The 18,672-nt window shown below is 34.9% G+C and overlaps 2 protein-coding genes and 1 pseudogene across 2 annotated transcripts; 2 read left to right on the top strand and 1 right to left on the bottom strand.

Moving 5' to 3' along the window:
- Positions 1–343: 343 nt before the first annotated feature.
- LOC105121305 (superkiller viralicidic activity 2-like 2) lies at positions 344–8,174 on the top strand (annotated as a pseudogene).
- Positions 8,175–8,503: 329 nt separating this feature from the next.
- Positions 8,504–10,488, bottom strand: LOC105120907 (cytochrome P450 CYP73A100-like). The gene is made up of 2 exons (XM_011019313.1): positions 9,555–10,488; positions 8,504–9,459 (listed from the first exon to the last, which is right to left on the bottom strand). The coding sequence occupies exons 1-2, from the start codon at positions 10,430–10,432 to the stop codon at positions 8,724–8,726; spliced, it is 1,614 nt and encodes a 537-aa protein (XP_011017615.1). The 5' UTR covers positions 10,433–10,488; the 3' UTR covers positions 8,504–8,723.
- A 3,357-nt stretch (positions 10,489–13,845) lies between these two features.
- Positions 13,846–18,208, top strand: LOC105120906 (biotin carboxylase 2, chloroplastic). Its single transcript, XM_011019312.1, has 8 exons — positions 13,846–14,116; positions 14,221–14,281; positions 14,968–15,293; positions 15,605–15,746; positions 16,896–16,994; positions 17,170–17,226; positions 17,859–17,930; positions 18,032–18,208. The coding sequence occupies exons 2-8, from the start codon at positions 14,237–14,239 to the stop codon at positions 18,191–18,193; spliced, it is 903 nt and encodes a 300-aa protein (XP_011017614.1). The 5' UTR covers positions 13,846–14,116; positions 14,221–14,236; the 3' UTR covers positions 18,194–18,208.
- Positions 18,209–18,672: the final 464 nt, after the last annotated feature.

Here is an 18,672-nt window from a genome sequence, read left to right as displayed (position 1 = left end):
GGAAAGTCAAATAAGATATTAGGGTTCTAAAAAAACCCTAGGAAATCAAAAGGTCTAAAATCACAGAGAAAAGCTATAAAATAAGTTGTGCATAAAGGTAAAGCATCGTAAAGGTAAAAAGATTGAAAGATAAATTGTTGAGAAAATAATTTGTGTGTATTAGGGTAAGGCCATGGAATAAAATAGCATGGTTCTTTATTTACAGAGAAAAATGGAGAGCTGGAGGCCACTGATAACTGATAATTGATAATTCCTTCTGGCTCTGATGGGCAGGCATAAACATATCTTGAATTTTTCCTTCGTGTTAACACAGAAACGAGTCACGACAAGGAGCTAGATCTCTATGGCAGATACATTGATCTCAGGCATGTTCATCAGCTCTCAATTATCAGACAAGATCATACGAAAATGGAGTAACTGTGACCATTCTAAACCTAGTTGAAGCTTTGAAGGAGGAAACATAAGGTAAGTCTCTCTCAGAGTTTGAGATGGTGTTAAAAAAATTGCAACCTATATGGAGATAATTGCAACTCAAATGGTGTTGGAATAAATTATAATTAAGTATATCAAATTATTCAATTACTAAACATGATCTTATGGCTTGTGGTTTATAAATTGATTTATTAAAAACTTGAGTAATACACACATCAAAATTATTAGTAAATACTTTTTGATATTATAGAGTGGTTGTTTTTTAAAATGTTTTTTACTTGAAAATATATTAAAATAATATATATTTTTTATTTTTTAAAATTTATTTTTAACATTTTCGATCTAAAATCACAAAAAATAATTTTTTTTTTAAATATGGGCACATCACAATAACAAACAAGTTCTGCAAATAGTATTTTAAGATAAAAACAAAACAAATTATGATAAAGTTTCATTCCAAAATTCTTAGATTTAAAATTATTATTATATATATATATATATGTTTTTATCTCTTTAATTAAAAACGATCATATCCTTTTAGTATCTTTCCTCTTGATTCTAAAAAATTAATAAACTATTTGTTTTTATATTTTAAAAATATTGTTGCTTAGGTTTCTGCTAGGCCGTAAGAGGATCTGCATTATTTTTTAAAAATTAATATTTTTTAATAATTTTGATGTTATAATATTAAAAATATTTTTTAAAATAAAATAAAAATATTTTAATATATATTTAAGTGAAAAACACTTTAAAAAATAATTATTTTCATGTTTCTAATTACCCTCTAAAAAATTGAGAAAAAATATTTATAAATTGGTTTTAAAATAGAAAAGAAAAAAACTAATTTGAAATGATAAAAATCTTCTCTAAAACTCTTAAAGATAAAATTTATTTTATATATATATTTTTTAACTAAACTAATTCTATTTTTTTTTATTTCTATTTAGTTTTGAAATATAAGTCAATATTTTTTTGTAGTGCTTGTTTTTTGAAAATATATTAAAATAATATTATTTTATTTTTTAAAAATATTTTTGATATTAGTATATTAAAACGATTTAAAAAATAAAAAAAATATTTTTTTAAAATTTTATTTTTATCATATTTCTAAACGGTAATTAAATAAAAAATCATAATTATTAGATTAAATTTAGGGTTGACTTAGCTAAAAAGTTGGCTCTCATGTAATATCAACTTATACTGATCAATTCAAATCAACTTAAAAAAATTAAAATAAATAAAATTTTAATATTTCATAAAAAGATTAAAAAATATAATTCATATAAATATAAGCTCTATGTATGTTATAAATAAAAAATTTTTAAAAAAAATTTAAAAATATTTTTTAATTTACATTCAAAAGATATTGTGTAAATATATTACCATTTTAAATTGAAGTATGCAGTGAGAAGAGAAGAAGGGAGAGAAAGCGGAGAGCAACAAAAGCAAGAATCTGCTTTGAAGAAGAGGAACTTGACACGGACTTGTGTTCATGAAGTTGGGTTCCCAAGTGGGTATGTAGTGAATAAAGACGAAACCCTTCATGGGACTATGTCGAATCCTTTGTATAACGGGGAGATGGCGAAAAGTTATAAATTTGAGCTTGACCCTTTTCAGAAGGTGTCTGTAGCTTGTTTGGAAAGGAATGAGAGTGTTTTAGTTTCTGCTCATACGTCAGCAGGGAAAACTGCGGTTGCTGAGTATGCGGTTGCAATGGCTTTTAGAGAAAAGCAAAGGGTTATTTATACATCTCCGTTGAGAGCTTTGAGTAATCAGAAGTACAGGGAGTTGCATCAGGAGTTCCAAGATGTTGGATTGATGACAGGAGATGTTACTCTTTCTCCTAATGGTAGTTGTTCGGTTATGACTACAGAGATTCTTAGATGAATGCTTTATAGGGGTTCTGAGATTCTGAAGGAAGTTGCTTGGGTTGTTTTTGATGAGATTCATTATATGAAGGATCGTGAAAAAGGGGTTGTTTGGGAAGAGAGTATTATATTTATGCCGCCAGTGATTAAGATGGTTTTCCTCGACGATGTCGAATGCCACTGAGTTTGCTGAGTGGATTTGTCATTTGCATAAGCAGCCATGCCATGTGGTTTACCCAGATTTTCGACCTACTCCTTTGCAGCATTATGTCTTTCCTGTGGGTGGTGCTGGGTTATATCTTGTGGTTGATGAGAGTGAGCAGTTTAGGGAGGACAATTTTATGAAGCTGCAGGATACTTTCTCGAAGCAGAAAATTGGTGAGGGGAATAAGAGTGCAAATGGTAAAGCTAGTTGAAGAATTGCAAAGGGTGGGAATGCTTCTGGGGGTTCTGACATATACAAAATTCTCAAGGTTTGCACTATTATTTTTACATGCTCTCTTGATTGAATTATTATAAGTTCCCTTCATTTTTTGCTTCATTGAGCATCGATGGGTGTTTAATATTCTTTACCTCTTCAACGGGAGCTTCTCTAGTGCCATTTGTAGTTCTCCGAGTTTCAATTTTCCCGATGCTATCAACGAACTGAACTTCATAGCAATTGACCGAGGAGAAACCTTTTCGTCAAATTAATCAATATTTTTAGCTGTCTTCTCAGACAAATATATATGCGATATGCAACTTCTCAATATTTTTTTTCCCTATTATAGTATCTCAAATTTGCTTGCTATGGATAATATGTTCTGTTAAAAGAAAAAATAAGTATTGTTTGTTGATGTAATACTAGATATTCATATTTGCTTTGAGTAGTGATTAATTATTTTCTGATGCGTGTGCATCTGAACTGTTGATGCATTTTCTGAATTTTAAATTGGAGATTTGTAGTTTATCCTGTTCATCTTGTGTAATAGGTTGATTCAATTCCTCAATTCATTGCTTTCATATGTAATTTCAGATGATTATGGAACGGAAATTTCAACCAGTTATAGTTTTTAGCTTCAGTAGGAGAGAGGTTGAGCAACATGCCATGTCCATGTCCAAACTTGATTTTAATACACAAGAAGAGCAGGTATTTAACAATGCAATACTCTGCTTGAATGAGGAAGGCAGGAATTTGCTTGCTATTGAGTTGATGTTGCCACTACTTCAGAGAGGCATTGCTGTCCATCATTCTGGTCTTCTCCCTGTTATTAAGGAACTAGTAGAGCTTCTTTTCCAGGAAGGCCTTGTTAAGGTTTTATTTGCTACAGAGACAGTAAGTTAATCTAGACAGGAAACTGAAGAGGGGGGGGGGGGATCAGTTTTAGTTTCTGTTGCTGTTAAGAAGTGGGTGGTGATGGTCATCGTTACATTGGATCTGGTGAGTATATCCAGGTAAGTGATAATTTGTTGCATTTCTCTAGAGCATAAAAAACACTAACTTGTACATATGTGCCTATGCATGTATGTGTACGAGCGGGGTATTTGTATCATAATGATTGATGAGTGGGTAATTCTATGGCTTTTCATTTTTTCTGTGTTCTTTTTTGTATATTTCCTCCCTCTGTTTTTTTTTTTTTTTTTTTTTTCCAGGTGTATATAGTAAATGTTACTAGTGATTTCCATCAACCATCTCGATGACAGTTGAAATCTAGGAAGTTCTTCTGCTAAATGTTAATCCTGTGTTTTATTGTTACTGCCTAGTATAATTATCTGCATGAACATAATGCACTAGTATAAATATGAAAGTCAACCTGTATTTTCATTTTAACACACACCCATGCTACAAATTTAAGTCTTGTGTCAAAGGAAAACTAATGGTATTTAGTTCCCACGGCACATCATGATCTCTTGCTTAGATCCTTGAAAAAGGCAATAAAACAACCTGGTCTTCTCTTTCACAGTGCTTGCCATTTCTGTTACTTTTCCAGATGGAGATGAATACACTCAAAGACATGGTTTTGGGTAATCCAGCCCCTCTTGTTAGTACTTTCAGACTGAGCTACTATTCAATCTTGAATTTAATGAGCCGTGCTGAAGGCCAGTTCACTGCTGAACACGTAATAAGAAATTCATTTCATCAATTCCAATACGAGAAGGTTTTTTTTTGAATCCTTTACATCCTTTTGTGCTTGTAGTTCTTAACTTCATGAAGTGTTCAATGACTTATAATTCTCTCTCTTTTAGGCTTTACCAGACATGGGGAAAAAGGTTTCAAAACTGGAAGAGGAAGCTGCCATGCCTGATGCTTCGGGGAGGTAATCATTTCCCTCTGTTAGTCAATACAATTCATTTTGTTTTCTTGAAATAATATATGTTGATGTAATTTTGATTTTTTGTTATCTTGCATAGACTGAGGTTGCTGAGTATCATAATCTAAAACTTGAGATGACCTAACTTGAAAAGAAGATGACAGAAATAATGAGGCCTGAAAGAATTCTTTATTATCTATGCACTGGTCGGTTGGCATGTACAGAAAATGAGCACCCTTGTTGAAGTTTGTGTGCTGCTAAATGGCCAGTTTCTTTTATTCTTTTCTGGAACTTCACCTTCATTATCAATGGATTCTTTTACAATCTGAGGTCACTTTACTTTTTATGCTGAATGTGGAATAATGTGATATATATGCTGCCAGGATACATGTACATAAGAAATCAGAAAAACAAATGGGGCCGAAGTTTATAAATTTGAGGCCCCAATAGTTGAGAAACATTTATAGGACATTATGATTTAGAGAAAAATAAAGCTAAACAATTATTCTTCGTGTCTGCAAATTTCACATGCATTTCCACATGTTTTTGTAATTTTAGTAATAATAGTTATATTATTTTGTCCTCTTATTAGTGGCTGTCTGTATTGCAGATCAAGGTAAGAGAAGGAGGAATTGATTGGGGTTGGGGAGTTGTAGTGAATGTTGTTAAAAAGCCCACTGCAGGTTTGGGAGCATTGCCATCAAAAGGTGGTGGTTATATAGTGGATACTGTCCTTCATTGCTCTCCTGGACCAAGTGAGAGTGGCTCCTGGCCAAGACCATGCCCACCTCGGCCTGGAGAAAAGGGTGAGATGCATGTGGTATGTTGATGCATCACTGTGACAGTATCTTTATCTCTTCTCAGTCTTGTTATCTAGTAATTAACTTCAAGTGTTTGGACTGGTCTGCTGGATAATATGATTTCTGTTCTGTTCTGTTCTAGGTTCGTGTTCAGTCGACCCTGATTTGTGCTCTAAGTAAGGTAAGGATATCCATCCCTGCCGACCTTTGGCCTTTGGAAGCAAGACAAAGTATACTACTAGCAGTGCAGGAGTTAGGGAATTGGTTTCCTGAAGGCCTCCCTAAGCTTAACCCTGTAAAGGTAAGTGTTTGCTGTAATTGAATATTGGGTTGTTTCACATGATAGAATAAGCACAGAATAAAATTACAAACCTTTTGGTGCACTGCACAAGAATTGGAAATGCCACCCAATTTATTACAACACTAACCCATGTTCAAACTTCAAGCCTAGTTTTTGAGTTGGCACAATTTAGCTTACTTCTTGGAATATGGAAAATTATGTTGCAGTTTTAACAAAGCTTTTATCATAAAATGCCAAAATTAGCAGAAACAGATGGTGTTTTCTTTGCATTCATGTTTTAGACTCCATCTTTTATTCCCCTCTTGAGAAAATATAAAGATTTGTAACTGTTTTTATTACACATGATCAACTCAGTTTCCAGTTGCTCTTAGTCCATGTATGACCTTCTTGCTATTGATGTTTGCTCTCTTCACTGTGCCATAAACAATATGAACATATTTCACTCACTCCTTTTCAGTTGCTTCTGAAATTTTCTCTATTTGACTTTAATGTTTGTTTCATCAAAAAGATAATGTACTGGAATAGTTTTCCAAGAATGCTGCTGTCTCTCATGGTTCTATTAATTTGCAGGACATGAAAATTGAGGATCCTGAAATTGTCGAATTGGTTAATCAAATTGAGGAATTGGAACGAAAGCTACATGCACATCCACTGCACAAGGTTTGCCATATCATTCAGAATCAACCTCCCTCCACACATCGTTCCTATAAAATTTTGTTAGGCAGTAAGAAAGTTCCTGCTCTTGGAAAATTCTCTCAATAATGTTGCTTCATGTGGTATTTAGCAATCACACTCATTCAATTTTATGCATGCAGTCTCAAGCTGTGAATCAGATGAAAAGTTTTCATAAAAAAGCTGAGGTGAATCATGAAATTCAACAACTCAAATTGAAAATGCGTGATTCCCAGGTATTTTTTCTTCTTGTATGCTAGTTTGATTGAACTTTGTAAAATATAGTTGGATCTATGTGTGATATGGATTTGGCATTTGTGATGTATATTTCAGAAATCCTGATGGAGGAGAATGCCTCGTGGAATAAACTTTGATTTATCTTATTGCATGAAATTACTTATGTAGTTCTGATTTCTATTAATCAGAAAAAGGGAAAGGAAGAAAATGCTTGTCATTTTGACAATGTCTCTTGCTTGCATATTCAAGCATCAAATCGCATTTAAAATAAATCATGATAAACTAGTTGCATGGGTGAGGTCAGCTAAATAATTTGTTCCTTCAATTGATAGTTGGGTATGTGGTCGTGAGTGATAAATTAGTTGTGTGGGTGCTTTGTTCCTTGAATAGATAGTGAGGTATGTGGAGTGCAATAACATTTGTAGTTGGTAGTTGCTTTCTTGTTTAAGTTCACCCACCAGATCAATTTTTGCATTGTATTGTGATTTTCCTCTTTACAATAGTGTACTCCAAAAGAGACATTAGAAAATCTTCTGACTGCACAGAGGTGTTGACTGTAAATCTTTATTGAGTGTTCATATCTGAACAATACAGCCACACAGAATAGAGATGAACTTGAGTTGCTGTTCATGTTCCAACTTTTATTCAAAGTGTTTTCAAAAATAGCATAAGCATGCGAACTTGAGTTGCTGTTCTTGTTCCAACTTTTATTCAAAGTGTTTTCAGTATTTGCTTTTGTTGATGTTGGGCTTGTTATTATCTACTGCTTCAAGCTTATTTACATCAGTTTTCCACTTGCATTTTATTTTAATTTGATTTGCTATTGTTTGCAGCTTCAAAAATTTCATGAAGAACTCAAGAACCGTTCGCGAGTCTTGCAAAGACTTGGACGTATAGATGCTGATGGTATTGTCCAGCTAAAGGGAAGAGCAACCTGCTTAATAGACACAGGAGATGAATTACTTGTTACAGAACTGATGTTCAATGGTGAGTTTAAGACCATCTCATGATGGTTCATGCTCTGCAAATCTTATTTTATTTCTGGCTGGGTTTCTCTGTCCAGGTTGCTGGGAGTCTTAGATGCATGATATAAGACTGACCCACTCATTTCATTCGCTTTTATTTATATCCTTTGATGATTTTTTAACAGGTACTTTCAACGATCTTGATCATCACCAAGTGGCTGCCCTTGCTAGTTGCTTCATTCCAGTAGACAAGTCAAGTGAGCAGATAGAGTTGAGAACAGAACTTGCTAAACCATTACAGCAACTTCAAGAGAGTGCACGGAAAATAGCAGAGGTTGCTATGTCTCCTTGCCATTTTGTTCATATTATGAAATTAACTCATTAAGGATAGTTAAAAATGTCTTTTTGCATGATTACAGATACAATATGAATGCAAATTGGACATAAATGTCGATGAATATGAATAGAGGTATCATGTTTGCAAATTCTCTTTACCTGTAAGTCGTCTTTTTGCAGGCTTTTGTTGTGTGGGGTGCCCATGAGCACAAAAGTTATTCCCTTGCAACATTTATGCCGTGGTGGCCACTTAAGATGTGCTATAAACTGGCAACTATAGGTTCCATCTCCTTTCTCCTTCACTTTTGAGTTTCTTTCATGCTGTTGATCTTATATATTTGACAGTTGATTTCATTGTATACACACAAAGTTGGTGACATGGAGATGAAAAGTTATGCCCATGTAACGTCTGACAGCAATGCCATGAATCTTTTTAAGACATAACTTGACAGACATCAGAGGCATACGTAGGTGCTTACAATTACTAGTCAATCCATGTAATGCAGATTATATATGTTTCATGTATCAGTTTTGTAGGGAAGATAACAACAGTGTTTGATGCCTTCTCTTCTCGAATTGTTTTCGATTGATCAATGAAGTCTTAAATAACCATGCATAGCATACGGCTAGAAATTAATCTTATTTCTGTCTGCAATTTTGTAAAAGAGAAGACAATGTGTTACATATTCAAAGCTTTATTCAAAAAAAAAAAAAACCAAATCTCACAATTTCGAGAATAATGAAGAGTAAAAGTGAAAGGTTTTACAAACAACCAAGCTATTGATTTGATACATGTCTAGGAAGCTGAACTTGTGATGAGATCATGCTTTGATTGGTTTGAAAACAACAGTGGAATGGCTTGCAATGTGCAAGCTGAACTGCCCTCCTTTTTCACTCACATCAATCTTCTCCATCCCAGGAGGAGCTATCATCTCAAAATTCGACACCAGTCTTGCAACAATCAGTCCTAGGATTGGCATTGCAAGTATGATCCCTGGGCAGCTACGCCTACCCACGCCAAATGGTAGGAACCGAAAATCAACCTTCCCACCAACGATGGCCTCTGTGTCACGTTCTTCTTCTAAGAATCGCTCTGGCCGGAATTCTGATGGTTTCTCCCACCATTCAGGGTTGTTAGCTAGCCACCACGCATTGACGACCACCTTTGACTCTTTAGGAACGGTAAACCCTCCTAGTTTTGCTTCTTCAAGGTTCATATGTGGCACTAACAAGGGGATTGGGGTGTGTAGCCTTAATGACTCTTTTATTGTGGCTTGCAAGTATGGCAGTTCATGCAGGTTAGATTCTGTAACTGGGCTTCCCTTTAGGACGGCTCTGATTTCATCTCTGATCTTCCTCTGAACAGTCGGATGATTGACCAGTTCAGCTATGGCCCATTCCATAGACCACAATGTCGTCTCTATAGCAGCAACATTAATGTTCTCCACAATGTAAAGTACATTTTCTTCACTGATTTCTCCTTTCATTTGAGCCTGTATTATGTGATCCATGGCACAGCTTACCTTGTGCTTCTCTCCATTGGCAGCCATTATTTTCCTGTAAAAACCACAAATTTAAGGTCAAATTAGAAATGTTGCTAGAAATCAGATGATCATTTTATAGAGAGAGAGAGAAGATTAGTGATTAATTACCTTCTTTTCTCAATATAATAGTTGTTGAAGAAAGCTAGCCTCCTCTGCTGCAAATCCCTGCACTTGTTCAAGTACCCCCTTAAAAATGGTCTAAGGAAAGGGATAAAATCTCCATAATTATACTCAAAACTTTGTGCCAACCGACTTCTCTCGGAATTAAACCTTGTTGCTTGAACAAACAAAGGGTCCTCCTGTGACTGAAATTTTGCATCAAACATCATCCTGTACATAATATTGTACAACATCAGCTGCAGACGTTTTCTAACAACAATCCCTTCGGTCCTAACCTTCTCATTGTCTCTAAGGTCATGGACCACAAGGTCCATTTCCTGTTCCCATGAAGTACTATATTGGTTCACAACTTTGTTGGTGAAAAACGGTAGTGTCATGATTCTACGCATTTTTCTCCAATGCTCACCATAGATCGTGAACACCATGTCTTGTCCATTGCCAGTGAAGATATCGAAGACAACGTTACGTGGGCGGGACCCGAATTCAACACCCTGTGTGTGCAGGACCTGGTTGGCTAGTTCAGGGTCGGATACAACAACTAAGTTCTTTGAACCAAGCTTGAGTAGGAACACAGGACCATATGTTTGTGACATAGAAGCTAGAAGACGGTGGTTCAGGTCATTGCCAACTTGGAGCCAATTGCCAAAGATGGGGTACGAGACAGGGCCAGGAGGTAGGTCGCTAGTTGAAGACTTGGTAAAAACGGAGCTAAACAAGTACACGATTAGTGGAAGTAGAGGGAGGATGACAGAGATGGGTAGCGGTGAGAAATATATAGACAGGTTAGGGCATGCAAACTTTATGCATGATACAGATGCTACTACTAAAAGAGTGAAACCCATTGATTTTGTAACAAAAGAAGCCATGGTTGGAAGAAGGGATGCTGGGAAATGGTATGACCTTGAGAGACGGGAGGAGGGAAATGGGTTTATATAGAGGTGGAGGAGTGGGGGTAGGAGGTTAGGTGGCCATTGCCAATGGTTTTGTGAGAGAATCCATGGGCTTCCTCAAATTCAAGGTAGGAAGGAGTTGACAGCTTTCCAAAAGTCAGCATTAAAGTTGGTTGGTGAAGAAAGATTAAACATGCGCTCTTTATTTGTCTTCAAGATTTGCCTACCAACTCCTCATGTTAATCTGCGTTGAGAGGTTGACTCAGGACCTTCACGATTTAAATCTGGTTCAAGCCGGGTTTAAAAAAAATCAAATGAAAGTTGACACGGCATAACTTATTTGCCCAATTAATTAATTAATTTATTTTTAATTTGTTTTTAATAAAATATTTTTTTTTGATTAATCCAAATCAATTCATTTAATTCATAACTAGCAATTATTTTCATGAAAAAAGTTTGCCAAGGAAGGGCATCTTTCTTTCCTCTTTTTTTTTTTTTTAAAAAAAAAAAAACTAGAAAACAATGCTTGTGTGGGAGTTTGTAATCTCCACTTGGAGAATAATTGCCAACGTTTAATTAAATAATTTATAATTAATATAAAATTTCGATTAGAACTACTATATTGAAGATACAAACAGAGATTAAATTAAACATATGATAAGGCTTGATTAATTTCGAACTATCTTGCATATTGGCAGGCATCCCTCTAAACCGTGTTCTTTGTCCATACGGCATGCTATCTGTTAATGGCTGAATTTTATAAAATGTTAGATTTTATAGATTTGGTGTATTATCAAACTTATTTTTCCAAGAAAATAAAATTAAAGATCGGTAAATAAAATAAAATTTGCATGGTTATTGTATAAAAAAATGGATAAGTTCTGCAAGGCTATTAAAGTAAAAATTCTTTATATTTTTTTTTTAAAATCAAATCTATATATACAAGCAAGAAATTAAATATTTTTATATTTTGTTAGAGGTATAAAAATAAAATGCTGGAGGAAACTAAAGAATGAAAATTCAAAATTCAATTTTATGATAATTTCTTCTGTAGTTTAAAAGGGATAAGGATTAGATAATTATTATTCATTTATTTATTTATTTCAAGTTTTGTTTTGTTTTTTTCTAATATTGACTTTCATTTTATACAGGACTGATAAGTTACCAATGAAGTCTAGGCTACTTATTATCATAATAATAATTTTTTTAAAGTGTTTTTTTAGAAATATATTAAAGTAATATTTTTTATTTTTTTAAAATTTATTTTTAATTTCAGCACCACAAAACAATATAAAAAATAAAAACACTTCAAACAGCCTCTTACAAGTTCTTTAACAGCTCCACTGGTCGGACTTCCAACTTCTTTAACGGCTCTACTGTTTATCCATTCGGCTATGGACCCAGTTACACTGAATTTGGTTACAAGCCATCATCTTCGAAGAGATCAGTCCGCATCAAATTGGAAAATGATTCACATAAGGCTCCTTGTCCTGCAATTCGAGTGGATGACCTTGATTGCAATTATCAATTTGAAGTTGAGGTTCAGAATGTGGGCAGCACAGACGGAAGTGAAGCAGCCATTGTTTATTCAAAGCCACCAGAAGGGAACTTATCTTTTGCAAGTTATTGGTTTCAAGAAGGTTTTTGTTCCAGCTAGTGGAGTTGAGAAGGTCAAGTTCGAGCTTAATGCTTGCAGGAGCTTGGACGTCGTGGACTTCAATGCATACAGCGTTTTTCCTTCTCTTGCACACACCGTCATGCTGGGAGATGGTATAGTTTTGTTTCCACTCGAAATTAGTCTGAGCTGCCACAATTGCCTAAGGTTGGACTTTCACCATTACCGAAACCTGAATTTCCTGAGCTGCCAAAACCTGAAGGTCCCAAATTGCCTGAATTACCACCTTTCCCCCATTTCCCCGAGCTTCCAAAGTCCACATTACCTACCATACCAGCTCTTCCCAAGGACATCAAGCCACCTCAGTCTACTACCAGTCCTTAAATGGCCACACCATTTCATATTTATATGTATTAGACACGTGTCGTGAAATAACTTCAATACGTGGATAGGACTCTCGTCTGAGTGTTTGTTATTGTATTATTTTACGTTGTTGAGAGTTTGTTGTGCTAAGAATTTATTTTTGGTTTGTGAAGCAATATCCTTTTATGGTGACGCTTGGGTTGTGCTTGCCAAGCCATGTTAACGATGACACACGGCTTTTAGCTAAATATATTTAAGGTTCTTAGAAATTGAGCAGAACCCAACTTCTTGACCCAGAAAGGCCTTGTTTTTAGGAGATAGAAGAAAAGTTTGAAGGTTTGAGAAACCAGAATTCCTTGTTTTTGTGAAAGAGAAAGAGCAAGTCGAAAGATCAAATTTCCATGTTGATGACACTTTGAATACCGGCATTGGTTAATTATGCATGCCCATCTTTCTTTCATTTTCCCTTTCACACTTCGAATATCGGCGTTGGTTAATTATGTATGCCCATCTTTCTTTCATTTTCCCTTTCTTGAAAGAATCTTCGTAAGATCTTTCATAAGAAGAAAAGAAAAAGGTTCAGATGGATAAATATGACTGATTTAATAATATATCCAAATCTAAACAACACAAATATTAAGAATTTATTCTGTAGATTAAGATTTCTCTATCATTTCATGAGTTTCTTATCATCTGAAAAACTTCAGATTTCTCTATAAATAACTCAGCAGACCAATTATTTTTCACATGCACTCCTTTAAAAGAAAAAAATGGCCAAAATCTTTTGTTCTCTTATTTTTCTTAGTGCTTACCTTGTTCTGACTCCTGGTGCTAGAGTTAATCACAGAATCCTACCATCATCTTCTACTTTGAAGGTGTTGAATTGTTCATCCTATCTCATGTTTTGTGCAGGAAGTTGCGGATTTCATTAATGCTTTCAATATAAGGAGTTGAATTGTCCATCCCACCTGATTTGACAACTCACATAACAATTTGTCCATCCGCAGGATCTGTTTCTACCTCTGTAAAAAAAAACAAAACGACTTTTAACATATAAATGATCAATTTAAACTGGCCATTAGACGACATATTCTCTCAATTAATCATCTACAAGCACAATTATTTTTAAAAACTCATCCATTCAAATCGGTTCAAATTAGCATTTATCGAGTCGGTTTACCTCTAACAAAAAAAAAAAAAAACACACTCTTGCATGCTAATCCAAGGTTTAGACCGATCCATCTTGCTTGTTAATTGGGAGTTTAGACTCTTCCAGGTTGAAAAACAATACAAAAAGAAAAAAATGTGGTTGACTTAATGATTCTATTCACTTCGGTCTCATCCAGTTAAAATTTGGCCGTCAACCCGTTTCCAGGTTTACTTGAATTAACCCTCCTAGCTATGACTCGGGAACTAATGATAATAAAAAAGAAAAAGAAAAAGTAAAGAGAGGTTCTTAGCTTTGGTTTGGCAACCCAAACTCAACTAGGCGGAACTTTCGATCTCACACACTCTCTTACACTCTTCGTCTTTCCTCGTTTCTATCGACAAGACAGCAATCCAAACTAAAGTCCCAACAAATATCTTCCTTCCTTCACTTCTGTCTTAAATACTCTCTCTCTTTCTCTCTTTCTCCCAGTGCTTTCTTTGTTTCTGAAACACCCCATCATTTCTTGTTCAAGGTAATTATAGTGATCATCATCTCATTTAGTTATGTTTGTGTTCATGTTGAAAGTAATGTGACTATTGTGTTGGTTGTTTGTTTGTGTTTTTATTTATTTTGTAGGCCTTTTGGGTTTAAAATGGAGGCAACGTTGCCTGTTTGCAAATCTGTTACCTCTACTCCTGTAAGTTGTTGTAGTCGTCGTCTTGTTTTGTTTTCTATTCTTTGATTTAGTTGTTTTTGCGTAACGGACTTGTTTTTTGTTCGAATTGTTAGAAATGTGTGTTATTTTTTGGTTTGTAATGTATTTGCTTTGGAATGTTCACTGGAAGGAAATGAATCTTGGTTTTGTTTGTTTTGTTGTTTAGTGGATGGTATTGATTATTGAATTTTTAGTGTTGGGTTTGGTTAGCATTTGTGGGGATGAGAATTGAATCCAATTCGGTGATTTACTTCTTTTTTTTTGAACAAGTATTCAGTGAATTACATGAATTGTAGTTATGTGGTGTTAATTCAATTCTGTGATTTTGCTAGTGTGTGTGGTGTAATTAATGAGGATCATTTGGGAGGGTTGATGAGCTAAAAGCTTCTTTTTTTTCCCATTAAAAATTTCGTTGGGATTTGAAGATAAATGATAGCAAGTATGTGTCTGATGCATTATAGCATGCATGGTGATTGTATGTTTAAACGAATTCAGTGGTGCTGCTATGTCATGCATTTTTAGTCTTGTGAGGTTGTGTTTTGTGGTGGAATAGCCTTATTGATGCTTATGTTCAAAGAAAAGCTTCACTGTATCTTTAATTTTCCCAGGTCCGTGGTTGTTTGCTAGGATTATAGATGCTGAAATAGTTTGTTTATTCAATGCGTTAGGGTTTATTCATGAAGAGAAATAGTGGAATCAGGAATTCTCAATGCAGCTTTATGGTGGGAACTAAGGTTAATTTTCCTAGACAAAGAACTCAGGCTACCCAAGCTAATCACTGTGCTAAGAAGAATGGAGGAGCTCTTGGGGTTGCATGTCGCACAGAAAAAATTCTGGTAGCAAACAGAGGAGAGATTGCTGTTCGTGTTATTCGAACTGCACATGAGATGGGGATACCATGTGTAGCTGTTTACTCTACCATAGATAAGGATGCACTTCATGTGAAATTGGCTGATGAGTCTGTTTGCATAGGTGAAGCACCCAGCAACCAATCGTAAGTGGTTATAATATCCTTACTTTATCAGTCACATGCATCACACATGGACATTTCCTTGCTACTAGTAAGGGAATGTTTAGGAAAAGCTTCCGAGTCTGGATCAGTGATCTAAAACAATTCTTCCCACTTTAACAGTTGTTACTACTCTATGCATTTCACTTCATGTCCAATTCATTAAAGCATTGCCCTACTGTTTTCTGATTTTCTGGGCAGTCATTCAAGTCCTCAGCAACAAATGAACGATGCTTTTAAGTTGTAGATGTGGAATATAATGGATTTATGTGTATGTTTCCACCGTCTTTCCACAGGTACTTAGTGATCCAAAATGTTTTATCTGCTGCTATCAGTCGTGGATGCACGATGCTGCATCCTGGATACGGTTTCCTTGCTGAAAATGCTGTTTTTGTGGAAATGTGCAGAGAACATGGAATAAACTTTATTGGGCCTAATGTAAGTAGTCATCAAGAAACTTAACAATAATAAAAAGTGAGATTTCTGCGATATCTACTTGATCTTGGCTAATCACATGTCAGCTATTTTCTTTTTAATTCTGTATGCCCTGAATTAGATGCTAAAATTAGTTCTTTCTCAATCGCAACATCTGTTTATGTACTCAGAAATCATGGTGCATATAGGGTGAAAAATCCTGTATTTTGACTATCACACACAGATTTGAACAGCCAATTCAATCTAGTATGATCCAGAATAGGGGTTATGGGTAACAGTTACTGATAATCTTTTTTGAAAAATATAATCCTGCAGTGGATGATATCATTTTGTAAATAGATGCCATTCGTTAGCATGGTATGATTCTGATTATCAAAGTTTGTTGATAGTCTTAATTATTTGACATGCAGGAAAAAGTATGTTGAGGACGGTGTGAAGATATATTATCTTTATGCTAAGTGATTCTAGAGTAGGTTATTAGTTTAGTTTTTCATCAAATATCTTGAGTGAAATACATTTTTTGCCACTGAAGGGTTGCCTCTGAAGTTCAATCTTGATTGCTTCTGCATGGAATGCGATTATTTACACAAATCCCATCTTGGGCAGGTTTTAGGATTGGGTACATATTGCTCCATTTCAGCTTGTGCTGTAGTTTATTCAGTGCATTTTTCTAGTTTGTAAAGTGGTTTCAGACACTCAGGTGGCTTAGCAGTAGAAAAATATTGGTTAAAATTGACATAATTTTCAGTTCTAGCACAAGAACAGTGGAAAAAAATGCAACTTGTCTCTCCAAGCTCATAACCAGTGTAAGCAAGTTTTTCATAGAATGCTGATTCATGCCTCCAACTTCATAAGCCAACTTGCCAAATTTTTTCACCGAGGCATACATGGTTCTAGCAAAATCGTTCTCTTGTTTTTCTTTTATTTTGATGTTATTTCCTTTTTGTGTTTGAAACCTATATTTTTCTGTATTGTAAATGGGGAAATTGACTGAGTTACTCCACTGGCATGTTTTGAAGTAATAGGATCTAGAATTGGCTGAAGTTTTACCTGGTCAAAGTATACTATGAAGCATGTTTATTGTTCCTGTATCACTTGCATAATTGCAAAAACTATGATATGCAAATTCTTGTTTTTTTTTTTTTGTGGCAGCCTGACAGCATACGAGTCATGGGTGACAAATCAACTGCTAGAGAAACAATGAAGAAGGCAAATGTTCCAACTGTACCAGGAAGTGATGGCTTGTTACAGGTGCCATGTTTGGCCACTATCTGTTTGATATGATTCCAAAAATTGGCATGAAAACTATTGCATGGCTTACAAGTTCTGTGGTTTTTTATTTGGTTAGCCCCATTTCTTTTTTTTCAATATAACAAGATGTACTTTGATGTTATCTGACAAACTCTTGTGCACCAATTGTTGTTAGAGTACTGAAGAAGCAATAAAGCTTGCCAGTGAGATTGGTTATCCTGTGATGATCAAGGTAAATAATCTTCTTTCATATGAATTGGCATCATTTATGCAGGTTGTTACATCATTGAAATTGCAATAAACACCATTGTGACCCTTCCAGACTCAGACAAATGGCAATTATGATTCACATAAAAAAGGATGGAATAGTGTTTTTTCCTTGCTTCTAGCTTCATCACATCTGTGCCATCTAATTTCTTTTTTCACACAGCAAGCAGTTTATTGAGCTCTCTACAACATGTACTGGAAATCTGCTCATGTATGTGTATTTGGGTGCATGTGCATGCATGCAGAAGTAAGCTAAAATACACTCTAATTAACCCTGCACAGTAGTGCCAAGCATTAAAACTGCAATCAAATAAAATATTCTTAGAATCATTAATAATCGGGATTCCTTGAAAATGATCGCTTGGATCATATATTGAAATTATATGTTTGTGTCAGTGATAAGCTATCCTCAATTGTATATTTCTCCATTTGGTTTCTGAAGAATATATAGAAGGAAAATTGTGAAATTTCATGACAATGGGGGGTCTGGACTGGCTATTATGAGATTGAGATCTCTTCGTCCAGTTCTAATACCATGCAAATGAACATAAATTAAGAAGCATAGAAACTTCTACTAAAAAAAACTATGTTCCTAAGGCAACAGCAGGTGGTGGAGGACGTGGAATGCGGCTTGCCAAAGAACCTGATGAGTTTGTAAAGCTGCTACAGGTACACTATTAGTATGGTGCCGTTCATTGTAATATTCAATATTTACCTGGTTAAAGTGTGCTGTCTTTAATTGAGTTTGGTTCACTTTCTTTGCTCTGTAGCAAGCTAAAAGTGAGGCTGCTGCAGCATTTGGAAATGATGGAGTTTATTTGGAGAAGTATGTTCAAAATCCAAGACACATTGAGTTCCAGGTGATTTTTGTTTATTTAGAGAGTATTTGTAATAAGGTTCCTAAGAATTATTTTGGAAGATCATTAAAGTAGAGTCTGAAAGTGGAATGTCAGAAACCTTTCTAATGTAAATGTGGGGGAACGAGTATCAAGTGTTTGATTATAGCAATCGATTATTCTTAGTCATGTAGAATTACCAGCTATAAGAACATAGTGCTATGAATGAATCAACCAAATGAGATTTGATTCAATAAACATGTAAACCTCATTGGACAGAACCTACTCCTCTCTTACACAACCTGTACAAGTAGTTATCACAAAAAGAGAAGGAAGAGGCCGGTTTTGTAATCTAAAAATGTTTCTTGAACATTATATTCATCTTTTTACTGTGGATAAAAGGCATTTATAAAGCATGCCTACTCATATTTTCAGCATAGAGTCTCTCCTATCTACAAATGTAATATGCTGTATGGTGAAGATAAGTAGAAATCCAAATCTAAATTCCTGAGCTGCAATGCTCTTCTGCACATGCAGAAAAATAAGCACTTTAATTTGCTTGGCAGAGAATCTGA

The sequence above is a fragment of the Populus euphratica genome, unplaced genomic scaffold, assembly GCF_000495115.2.
Source record: "Populus euphratica unplaced genomic scaffold, PopEup_1.0 scaffold31.1, whole genome shotgun sequence".
NCBI classification, from domain to species: Eukaryota; Viridiplantae; Streptophyta; class Magnoliopsida; order Malpighiales; family Salicaceae; genus Populus; species Populus euphratica.
This window is presented reverse-complemented; position numbering and strand designations above follow the sequence as displayed.

Coding starts and splice junctions, on each gene's coding strand:
- LOC105120906 (XM_011019312.1), top strand. CDS start 14,237: ATGGAGGCAACGTTGCCTGTTTGCAAATCTGTTACCTCTACTCCT. Junction 15,747..16,895: donor TAAACTTTATTGGGCCTAAT/GTAAGTAGTCAT, acceptor TTTTTGTGGCAG/CCTGACAGCATACGAGTCAT. Junction 17,227..17,858: donor GTTATCCTGTGATGATCAAG/GTAAATAATCTT, acceptor TATGTTCCTAAG/GCAACAGCAGGTGGTGGAGG.
- LOC105120907 (XM_011019313.1), bottom strand. CDS start 10,432: ATGGCTTCTTTTGTTACAAAATCAATGGGTTTCACTCTTTTAGTAGTA. Junction 9,460..9,554: donor TATTATATTGAGAAAAGAAG/GTAATTAATCAC, acceptor TGGTTTTTACAG/GAAAATAATGGCTGCCAATG.